The 12,532-nt window shown below is 26.5% G+C and overlaps 2 protein-coding genes across 3 annotated transcripts in view; one reads left to right on the top strand and one right to left on the bottom strand.

Moving 5' to 3' along the window:
* The window catches only part of LOC114123849 (zinc finger CCHC domain-containing protein 17-like), a 28,771-nt gene extending 22,750 nt beyond the window's left edge, over positions 1–6,021 (bottom strand). Inside the window, exons 1-6 of one of the 2 annotated variants that reach the window (XM_027986973.2) lie at positions 5,813–6,021; positions 5,000–5,155; positions 4,851–4,933; positions 4,657–4,786; positions 4,391–4,597; positions 2,665–2,869 (exon numbers count right to left, since the gene is read on the bottom strand). In XM_027986973.2, coding sequence (XP_027842774.1) covers positions 2,804–2,869; positions 4,391–4,597; positions 4,657–4,786; positions 4,851–4,933; positions 5,000–5,155; positions 5,813–5,848 — 678 coding nt within the window. In that variant the 5' untranslated portion in view covers positions 5,849–6,021 and the 3' untranslated portion in view covers positions 2,665–2,803. Of the gene's footprint in view, positions 1–2,664; positions 2,870–4,390; positions 4,598–4,656; positions 4,787–4,850; positions 4,934–4,999; positions 5,156–5,812 lie in introns of those variants that run through there. The other variant, XM_050203106.1, reaches the window with a different exon arrangement.
* A 153-nt stretch (positions 6,022–6,174) lies between these two features.
* On the top strand, positions 6,175–11,973 carry LOC114123848 (zinc finger FYVE domain-containing protein 1-like). Its single transcript, XM_027986972.2, has 12 exons — positions 6,175–6,345; positions 6,490–6,739; positions 6,889–7,173; positions 7,246–7,474; positions 7,559–7,770; positions 7,832–7,998; positions 9,302–9,430; positions 9,511–9,628; positions 10,496–10,666; positions 10,761–10,926; positions 11,012–11,140; positions 11,221–11,973. Exons 2-12 carry the CDS (start codon positions 6,503–6,505, stop codon positions 11,445–11,447), a joined length of 2,070 nt encoding a protein of 689 aa, XP_027842773.1. The 5' UTR covers positions 6,175–6,345; positions 6,490–6,502; the 3' UTR covers positions 11,448–11,973.
* Positions 11,974–12,532: the final 559 nt, after the last annotated feature.

Genomic DNA, 12,532 nt, shown 5'->3' with positions numbered 1-12,532 from the left:
ATTTTTGCCGTTCCCAATATGACAATGATTACTGCCAATACTTGTCAATAGTGTCGTCAAAATTACAAATGTAATAACTAATAAGTAATAATGCCATGTCTAATTTCAATTATTATAATAATTATAATGATTTATTTGTAGGATTATAGATTTTTTTATTGGTACAATGAATGTATTCAACAATATTATTTTGTTCACAGCGTGACATTAAAAGGAAAATTTAATTATATTAATCTGTTTGTCGATTGAATTATTGAACTATTCAACAGTTGAATGCATCATCAATATACATCGGTATCTATCTAAACTCATTACTCAATACGAGTGAAAATCAGATATTGAAAACATAATTACTTATATTGAGTATAAAGGCTTAATGTTTTCTAAAAATAGTTTAAATAAAGTCCGTGATTCAAATTTCAAATAACAATAATATAATTTACTCTACAAATTCTAGCCAAAGCCGACATAAGCTGATTTAAATATTTGTTCTCTGTTAAACATCATATTTATACAAAATGATACCTTACGGTTTACGCTAGTTTAAGGGTTACATTTTGTTCATAAAATAAATAAATAAAAATACAATAATATGTACGATAATGATAATAATAATATATAACCTTATGTATCATGTACTACCTACATACTTGGATTTTCTATATATTTTTTTTTTAATAGCGGACAATGATTTTTTTTTTTAGTCTGGCACGAAGCAATCACCTATTATCCAAAGCTATCTACTATAGGGCACGAGACTTACTCACAAGTACTCTACAATCCCCCCTCGCCATTTTAAAATTAATATTCATCTTTATCAAACTCGTTATCAATTCGAGGTTAGTCGAAATAACGAGAGGTTTTGGAATGAGGAAAGGTGCATCACTTCAATACAATACTCGTATGTTCATGTATTCACCCCATAGGCGTGCGCACGGGTGTTGCAAACTGCAGAGTATCTTTACTATAATTATAGCGACACCTACGGGCTACAAATAATTAGTTTTCACTAACAATTTTTATTTTTCCACTAAGTTCTGCGCACGCCTATAATGTTAACCATTCACCCTAAATAATTTAACCCTATACTGCCCGAGTTCGGTAGTTTAGTAAGAATATTTATTGTTTGGTACCAAACACCGTGGTATTCCGTAATAGCACTCAAGTACTTTAGCCGAACTTATAAGCTGCGTTGTCTGTCGTGCCTAGTCAAAAAGATTTTAAAGAAATTGATTTCAACCCTTTGCTCAATTTACACGTGATATATTATAATAAGTGAATGACACCGTGAGTACAACAGCCAATCAGAATTTGTATTTTTAGAATACAAATAACACGACAAACGAGTAACGACATAGCAGTGAAACCGTGGCTTTAAAATATTATGTTGTACGCGTTTAAGCGTTGTCATCTCCGCGACTTCGTTCATCATAACAAATTTGAGTTCAAGAGAATACTTCATTTTATGCTGTTAGCTTTAATATTAGACTAAATTTACCAATTAATAAACGCATTGGTGCAATCTCAGGGGTGCTAAGCACCCTTAGCATCCCCAATTATTTTCCACTGTATTCCATTATACAGTAGAACCTCATTAATCCGGAGTTTGCTTAATCTGGACAGCCGTTTATATAAACGCTAGTTTATATCGTAGATTAAAATAAACAAGAAAACGAGTTCTACAAATATCCAAATAAATCATTTTTAGGTAAAATATTGTAAGACATACATATAATATACAATATATGTATTTATATTCAGTTTGAAACTTGAATAATAAAATATCCAATACATTTTTTTTTAATTTATAATTTACGATTTTTGGTTATTTTGTTTAATACGAACTTTCATCAATTTGGACAACCTAGAGCCCCAAATAGTCCGGATTAATGAGGTTCTACTGTACCTAGTACCTATCTACTATAATTATTAATAGCAACCCCAGGATTTAATAAGGATTTGCGCCAATGAACAAACGTAAAAGTAAGATTATTATCTAGGGCATCGCATACAATTTTATTGATATTTTCATTTTAAAGTAAGTTATATTCTTTTATTCATATAAAATATTATAACTCTAAAAGAATTAGAACTCACTTTTAAATTAAAATATTAATAAAGAAGTTTACGTAATATCCAGATACCCTAGATTATATTCTTACTCTAAGTTGTATAATAGAATAATAATGATTTTGATATTATGTCAAATCGCATAAAAAGGGTATTTTTGCTGAATTATAAAATTTTCTGTATAAATGACGAATTAACTTCTAAGCTGCATATTGAGAGTGCAGTAAAGTGTGTCAAATAAAAAATTGAATACATATAAACACCTTTAATTATGATCTAGCACCCACCTATATATTGGTGAACAAATTGTATACGTATTGAAAAAAAAAGTTTACGCAGCTAAATGACTGATCGATATTTCTAATAATATCGGCTTATTATGTTGTGTACTACTAGGGTGTACCGATTACCGGCCGTATGGTTGTGGTGTACCTACGCAATTTCAACTACCTACACAGAAAGAGTAATAACCATCACGTATTCACGTCAATACAGGTAACTCTACAGAGCACAATTTATTATACAATTAATTAAACATTTCTTTAATTGTGCTCTACACACGATTTTTTAAGTGTACGGCACAAGACCATGGCATATATTTCTAGTATTTATTTCTTAGTCTTGGGTTATACACTAATAATAAATGGATTAAATATTAACATTTTAAAATAAAATGAACTAGATATATAAGTCAGTGAGTTATATTGAAATATGTCCAATAAAAAGTATTTTGTTAATTCTTCTTCTTTTTTTTGTGTTTCTTCGATTTTCTTTTTGAACTCTCCTCAGAACTGGAACTCTAGAATAAAATTATTTATTTTTAAAAAGATCAATAAATAGAATTTCTAGTTATCAGTTATTTGGTGTCTGTGATGGTTAAAAGGAGTTAAGTCAGATTTTTCAGTCAATTCTGACTAATAAAATAAAAAAAAATTATCAAAAAATGGGTGTTTTATATTTTATTTTTTACTTGAGAATTTAAACTTATTTTACGTATAGTATATTATATTATTACGTTCAACCTATTTGTTAACTGAAGTTAACAAATGTTATATATATGATAGAAGATACAACTCGCCATAATAAATATAATACCAATATGTACTGTACCTACTACTGTGCAGTTCGTGTCATCGCGATTCGTGACATCGTGTAAAATATCAATTTTTTTAAAAAAAAATTATTATAAATCTAGCAAACAAAAATCAAGTACCTAAAAACAAGTTAACAAATCAAAAATAGCAAATAACTATCCAAAATCAAAGTAAAAACAATAGATTGTCGTACAAAACGGAAAAGATTATGCATCCCATATATTATGATTTATGAAAATAGCTGCAAGAAAATCTTAGAGAGTAGTCGTGACTCGTGCTGACTACATAGATAATATGGTAATCCGTAAAAAATAAAACCGTCATCGACATTTGATCTTAAATGTAATTACAGGAACATAATCTGACATAGCAAACAACTAATTTTTGAAACATGAAATCGATCCAATTTATGCGTGTAAGGTGCATTTTTCAATTTTTACACATAAAAAAAAAATCAGAAAATGTAATACGAACATTATATAGTATTATTTACAGATGCGGATTTATAACCGTTACAATCAATTTTAAGTCGGAAATCTATGTCAATAATTTTAATTATGATATTAATAGTGATAATAATAATAATTGAATAAAATGGGCCGAAGCCCAATGTTGAATGTACAAATAGTTGAAGAACAACATTACAAAAGAAATACAACATTGCAAACAATAAATATCTTCTATATATATTATATTGTATAGATTATTTGTGAAAAAAAAATCCGTGAGTTGGGTTAGGTTAGGTTAAATAAACCCAATATAAAATAATAAATTTATATAATAATTAACTCTAGGGATTCAACCCGTCAGTAAGGCTAGCTCTATTATGTTAGTATGCTAGAATATCCTTCGCAGAACAGACAATGGTCGAACGGAGAATATATATAATATATTTGTATTTTCTGTACATGGAGTATTGTGGTATTCAGGTCATTAAAATAAAAGCGGCCTTTTTTACTACCCATTGGAAAATATATCCTATGTTGACAAAAATCATCTCTGTTTAGAATCGTTTTTTGTATACAATGATATCTATCATTGCATTCATTTTTAACACATCCATTAAAGTGACAGACCCTATATCTGAGGTCTACTCGATACCTACTGTACAGCAGTGTTACCCACTTGATCATCCTTTTTTCTTTTTTTTTAGTTCAAATTGTTTTACAACAGCCACATGTCAAAATCTAACTCCATTTTAATGAATGAATAAATTGTTAGCTTACATTTGATGAAGAAGTCGATAAATGTCTTTTTCTTTTCTTTTTTTTCTTTGGTTCACTAGACTTTTTCTTCTTTTTCTTTTTTTTGCTTTTTTCATTTGTTGATAAATCATCTTTATTCATTACTTCAGACTTTTCAGATTGAATAGGTGCTAATACCTCAGTCTCATCATCTTCTGGCAAAAGATCATATATTTTTCCAGATGTGCCCTGTAATTATTTAACTAAAATATAGTAACATTTTCAATGAGTTTATAAACAAAATGTACTTTAAAACAATCTTTGGCTAAATGTCCACCTGTTCCACATCTTACACACTTTGTGTTATAAACTGCATCTAATTGGATTGTTCTTTTACCCTTCGAATTGGGTTGAATCTTTCTTCTTTGTTCATCTTGACTAAAAAAGTATCCATGTAAAAATATTATTTCTTAGCTTAATAATAAATTAAGTTTTAACTTACAACATTTGAACTCCATTGGGATCTAAATCTCTGCCACTACCTTGATCAACGAGTTTCATAGATAGAGAAATCTTTCCTTCATCCTATATTATAATTCAAAAACATTTTAAATATAAATAAAATATTTCCATATAAATTAATTAACTTACTGTTCCAATAACTTTGGCCCATATTTTATCACCTTTAGATAAAACATCTGTAGCATCATCCACAGGCACTCTAGACAACTGTGTGCGATGTACAAGACCTTGTTGTTTGGTTCCTGGTATTCTAATAAATGCCCCATAGTTTTGGACAGATGCAACCTAAAAATTAAAATTTAAAAATACTAGATATTAAATTACTAGAAATTAAATCTTATTTTCTCACTATCAAAAGTATTTTATATATTAAATTAAAGTTAAACAGTATCAAAAATAAAGTAAAATAGTAATGTCAAAATGGCAAAAACAAAAACAGGAGAATTTAAGTATAATTTATAATAAGTATAACAATAATACAATTATTTTTTATGAGTATACTAGAATACATTATTTAGAACAACCATACTATTATAGGTAATTTAAACCTTTTTTCTGTTTGCTTAATAAATTATTTAAACAAAATGTGATGCAAACATTTTATTATTCCAATTGGATACAAATATTGATTTAGATTACAAATATGATTATTTGCATATTTTATACAGTAGTTATTTTTATATTTTTGATATATTTTAAATCTTGAATAGAACTCCAAGTAAAATGTCCTAAAAAATTTATAAAACACTTTTAAGACCAATACAAAATTAATAAAAAAAAAAAAAAAAACAATAATAGACAAAATTATCTTATTCAGATTAGTCCTAACAAAATTGATAAATTTGATTTATAAAATATTAAAAAACAATTACAACTGAAACTAATGAATAATGATACAATTTTTAATATAATTTCTAGATTAAAACTATTTTACAAACTTACCTCTCCTATAAATATATCATTTATATTCATAGACATTATTATTGTATAGCATTACTCATTATACACTAATCAGTAATCCTAATAAATAGGAAAAATAAAAGTATTTGTCATTTGAATATCTAACTGTTTAAACTTTTTCAATAAGAACGGTTAGTTTTTTGTTTACTATTTACTTTGAACTTTTTAATATTTAATTTTAACACCTTGTTATATTATTGTTTATTTACAAATAATCAAAACATTTTATCACGAAAGATAATTTGATAATATGATTCAAGATTCACCTTGGTTCTCATTTTGTGATTACACAAGACCATGATAATGTGATAAGAATATTTTTTTTACGCAGAATTTATATTTCATTGTTTATTTTAATTTTTGTTGTTCCTTTGTTGCCTGAAATGTAACTCTTCATATAATTAAAAACAGTTTAAACTTCATAACTCATCATCATTTTACATAATCAACCGCGTTACCTGAGTGTTAGTGTTAAACATAAACTGCAAGTGCACAACTACAAATGCATTTATAAGGTAAACATTATAATATAATAATTACACTCACTTTTACCTGTGTTTTGTGTAACCATGAACTTATATAGGTAAAAAATACTGCGTAATTTGGTAATGCTTAATAATGAAATGATATTTTTACTGTGTATAACTTTATAATTTTAGAGATGTCTTGTCAATGGACGACAATTGTTATGGTCGTTTAGACCATTTAAAGAACCAACACAAGTTACCAGCCATTATGACACCCGTCAGTACAATTTCTTCAGCTCACAGTGATTTTGGTCTACCCGATGTAACTCTCACTTCACATTTTACATCATTGAAACTTACTCCCGATTACAATGACAGCGATGAGGAAGGTGATGGTCATTGTCATAGCTTCTTACTCCTCGATGAGAAAGAAAGACTGAAGGTATGTCAAATTATAAAAAGGAAAATGTTGATTAGTTATCAGATTTTTGTATTGCATCTTACTTAATTCCATACTATTATTTTCTCATTTTATTAAATTCTATTTAAATATTTAATATTTTTTTCATTTTATTCATTATATTTGCATAGGTGTCTAGTGTTGAAACGTTTGTAAAACGTCTCAATGGATATAAAAGTACTAATCCAGTTAAAGTAATATCAATATTTGGAAATACTGGTGATGGGAAGTCGTACACTTTGAACCAATGTTTTTTTAGAGGTGCAGAAGTATTTCGCACATCTTCTGAACAAAAAGCATGTACAGTAGGTATTTGGGCAGCATTTGATCCATCCTTGAATGTTGTATGTTTAGACACTGAAGGATTTTCCGGATCAACTGCTCATAATAAACAAAGGACAAGGCTTTTGCTTAAGGTAAATAAAATCTAAACATAATTTGTATTTAAATAATATTAAGTATTATTAAAAAATATTTAATTGGTCTAGGTCTTAGCAGTATCAGATGTAGTTATATACAGAGTTAAAGGTGAACGATTACAAGATGATATGTTTAATTTTCTTGGTTCAGCATCTAAGTCATATATAAAACATTTTCAAAAGGCCTTACTTACTGTTTGTAATAGATCAATAGATCCAATTAAATGTGCTGATTCTGTAAAAGGACCAACATTATGTATTTTTCATGAGACTAGAAATACTGAACCATTAGGACGTTGTAAGTTTTATTATAATTCATAACTTTTAAGTGTTACCAATTTAATAATAATATTAATTTTATTAAAATGTATTTGTTTCAAAGATAATGGTAAAGACGTCTCAGAACAAATACAAGATAGATTTCGTGAGTTACAACTTGACATTGATGGATTTGCATCTCTTCGCTATGTGGGAATTCAAACTATTATTCCACCAACAGATTTTAGTCAAATTAGAGAAGTACTTAATGAAGAAATTATAAAAAACTGTAATCGACCACAGAGATCTCCTCATATTGTTTATTTGACTCTTAAGGTATAATAATATATCATATTACACGTATTATATCTACAGTTAAAATGTATTACTTTTCTAGGCATTGAACGACAAATTTACTGGTGTAATTAAAACTTCAATTGAACCGCTCTTTCCAGACCAACATTTAACATGTCCAATTGTATGTCAATCTTGTGAACAGCGATGTTCAAATAGTGTTGGACATTTAAAAGATAACATTCCCCATTTTAATAATTCTAAATGCAGGTAATACTACAAACTGTTTTCAAGATTCTGTTATGTATATGACCACTAACTATTCATTATTCTATATAACATAGTATCTTTAGGGATGAATTAATAAATAGGACTGGGGACTAGAGGATAAACATTCTATAATTTTCTTTTTTTTTTTTTTAATATTTTTATTCTTATTTCAAACAATTTTGATTATTATTTTGTTGTCATTGCTTTAAAAGTTATAATTATCTTTTTTTAATATTTATAGTGTATAATAGATGATTTAAGTATTCAACATTTACATTACAGTTATTTTATCATACCTACATTAAAATGTTTAATAAAAACATTTTTTAATTTTAAAATATATAATATGATTAGTCTTTTTTACAACATTTTAAGTAGAAAAGAGTGTTTGAGTGTCAACTAAAGAAATTAAAATGTGAACTTATACTTTTTGCAATTATAATAATGTGAACATATTTTTTCAAATTATTTTAATACATAAAAATCAAATTTCAAGCTACAGTATATTTTACTGAACTAGCGACTCCGCAGTGGCGCTTCCAGTGGCAGATTTTCATAAGGGATTCCTAACGTGTGGGACTAAAAAAAAAATAGCCTAATTGCCATGCATTGTGTGCAAGTTTGAAAAACCGCGGAAAACCAAAATTTCACCACACTGCAGAGTCGCTAGTTTTGTGAAACATACTGCAGTATTTAAAATTTAGTTTAGTGAGTGGAGTAAAACGAGCATACTCTGTAAAATGTTGTCTACTACTCCACTTTTAAATACCTATAGGTTATAACTCATAGTCTACTTATCCAGATTTTGATTTTTATATATCAAACTACTTTAAAAAATTTCTTTATATTATGACTACGAAAAAAAATAAAAGGTCCTTCTTAAATATTATAAAACAATATAAAAATACTTTCATATAAAAATATTTTTTTTATTATTATTATGATAAAATAGCTGTAATATAAATTTTGAATTGACCAATAAATGACATATAAGGCATAAATATTATTTTATATAAATGTTACTTACTAGTTTTAGTTAGAAAATCAGCGAAGGACAAAATGATAGATAGTGAAATTCTATAGATAGTCAATAAAGTGTTAGTTAAATGATTTCAATTTTCTTTAGTAATGATGCTAAGTAATGTTTTGTTTGTTTTTAGAATGTTTTATTAAATAAATTGTTCTTACAGAAATGGGTGTTAGTTACTTGGAATTTTTTACAATGAATAAAAATTCATAAGTCTAGCTTTGATTTTCTTGTATCAATTATAATGCTAATGATAAAAAATACAATATGTTTCAGGTATCAGTCACAATTTGAAAATTCTGTTTATATATGTAAAGTGTGTGCAGACAATGGAACACCTGTTGTTGTTACTACAAAATATACAAATGATAACCAAAATTCTTGGTTTAAATATGCGTTATCTGGGTAAATATTCATCAAATTACTGTATGATAAAATAAATAAACTCAATATCATTTTATATTATATTCAAATGTACAATATAGGTATACCATTGATTGTCCACAATGTGGGGTAATTTATCGTAGTAAACAGTATTGGTATGGAAATAATGATCCAGAAAAAACTGTCGTTTATACAGAAACAAAACATATCTGGCCTGGTGTAAGTTTTTGTATTTTGTATATAAATAACTACATGTCAATTTCACGTTTATTTATAAATCATCAATATTTTTAATATTTAATTTAATACTATATAATATTAAACAAATTACATTCCAGTTTTATCAAATGTAAAATGTATAGTTGTGAAAGTAATAAACTGAATATATTTTCGTATTGCATTTGAGTACTCTACTACATTTTTATTTATACTTGTAAATACAAGTACTCATCAAGTATACAACTACACTAAACTTAAATTTAGTACCTGGCTATTTATTGGAAAAATACATAAAAAAAACTATAGATATCAAAACCCTATTTTTCCTCATTATTCAATTTTTTTTCTATATCTTATATCTATTAAACACTAATATAATTCATAAACTAAAACTTAGAATTACCTAAATGCTCTAGAAATTTTTCTAGAAATTCAATCAATTTTGAGTAATTTAGATATTTTTTAAGTACTCAACTTAAAATGTAACGATTGTCTCTTTTCATTTTCAAAGAAATAATAGTCATCTAACTCAATTTAAATTTTAACATCTGAATACTTAAAAATTAAATATATAGCTATTCCGCTTGATTACTAATGGTTTTTATAAATAGAAAGATCAAACTTGGTGATACATTATTTCATGTTAAAAATACAAATTTATTATTTTATTATATGTATTTATGTTTATGTATTTATTTGATTGCATACATTTTTTTCACAATTTTAATCAATTATAAATTTTATTGTTGATTTATCAAATTTTCAAAATAAATTAAACTATTTTATATTTACTGAAAATGTTTTTTGTATCATTTTATTGTATTATAGTAAATAACAAAGTATTTGTATTTGTATGTATTTATTTAGATGGATTTGCCTTCCTCGTCAAGTATGAATCCTGCTAGAAAAGTGTTAGATGGAGTAACTTATCTTTCTGAAACAGTTGCTAGTGTTAGTTATGAACCATCCCGATTGTTATCTTCTTGGGTTGCTGATCAATTTGCACCTAAATACTGGAAACCAAATGCTGAAATAAAGGTACTGTTTAGGTCACATAAATAATACTTTAAACTAATATTATTCCTATACTCATATAAATTAATTATAATTAGAGTAATTGATATGGTATTAGGAATGTATTGTCTGTAAATTACAATTTTCTTCAACTTCAATAAAACATCATTGTCGAGCATGTGGAGAAGGAGTTTGTGATGAATGTTCTAAACGAACATTGTGTGTTCCAGAAAGAGGATGGAATACACCTGTTCGTGTGTGCAACTTTTGTTATAAACGATCTGGTTTGTTTTCTTTATCGTCTTAATTCTTAAGTCATGATTTATAAAATTATAGTTGTTATTAGTTTTAATTTTAAAATATTTATAGGAAGCATAAGTAGTAATTGTTCAGATTCATCTAGTCGAGGAGATGAAAACGAAGTAGGGGCTCGTAAGTTTAGTGAAGCTGTAGTTCAAACATTATCTTCTGTTGCTTCTGTTCTAGAATATCCAAAAAGTTAGAGCAATTACTTTTATCTATTTTTTTTTTTTTATTATTATAATATTATAGTATGTTAAATCAATCTTGTTTTTTAGATCTTATTAAAGATACAGCTAGACCATCTTATTGGGTACCTGATAGTGAGGCATTAGAGTGTTATATATGCAAATCAGAATTTGGATCTACTTTAATATTACATCATTGTCGTGATTGTGGCCATGGTGTTTGTTCCAGTTGTTCCAACCATCGAAAACCAGTCCCACACCGAGGTTGGCCTAACCCTGTTCGAGTATGCGATTTGTGTTCTAACCAAGACACATAAGTACATATATTTTTTTTTTTTGTTATAATTTAAATAATATATTTTTATTACCTTTATTTAATTTAATAATGTACATCATATTTTGGTATTCCAAACTGGATAGTGACTTAAGAAATGGACAATTTGAAATACTAATTGCCAGTGAATTATATTATTTCTTTTGTATTGTTCATTCTTTTTCTTCATTGCCAAAAATATATAAACAAATTACTGTGATAGGTATGATTTAAGCTAGTCCTAAGTGGTTTCCTTGATTTCTTGGTGGTTCTATTAGTTTTACTTATTGTTGTAATAGCTCCATTATGATTAATTAGTATTAATTATCATATATTGTTTGTTTTATTTTTATTTTATTAAATACTCATTTATTGACCAATTTACAAATTTGTACTTTTTATGATATTCTAAAAGACTAAAAGTGTTCATCAAAATTGTAATTACTTAAATAATTAGTTATATATTTATTATATTATCATATATTACTAATTATTTTTAATATTAATAAACCAATGAAAAAAATGTTATATATTATGTACTATTGCTATCTTTAATCTGACTTCTATAGTTGTCAAACAAATTAAAATACTATTCCAGATCCTAAACTTCACAAATTACAATGATTATATTATATTCATAGTCATTATTATTATTTTTACCTCATAAAAGTACCCCAAATCTAATTTGTTCTCAAAAAACACTCTTAGAAGTTAAAGATTGAATTATTTTATTTACCTTAAAGTATTTAAACTCAAAAATAATTAAAATAAAAACCGATGTACGAATTATTTTAAAATTCAGCTCAAATGCCTTTTGATCGAAGAATATGGGCCCTGGAGCCTCCAAATCCCGCCATTTGCTTTTTCATTATTCATAATAATCAAAATTACCATTAAATGTTATGACTTAAGAACAATTAACTAAATACGTATATTGTGTATATAAAATAGTATAAAATATTGGTCTATTATTTTGCAGTTCTCTGCAACACTTACATTGTTATGTACTTAGAATAAACATTAAACATACTTCTATAATCTTATTTACGTAAGTACCATAAACATACTATATTTTATTATTTGGGATCA

Source organism: Aphis gossypii, chromosome 1 (assembly GCF_020184175.1).
Source record: "Aphis gossypii isolate Hap1 chromosome 1, ASM2018417v2, whole genome shotgun sequence".
Lineage (NCBI taxonomy): Eukaryota > Metazoa > Arthropoda > Insecta > Hemiptera > Aphididae > Aphis > Aphis gossypii.
This window is presented reverse-complemented; position numbering and strand designations above follow the sequence as displayed.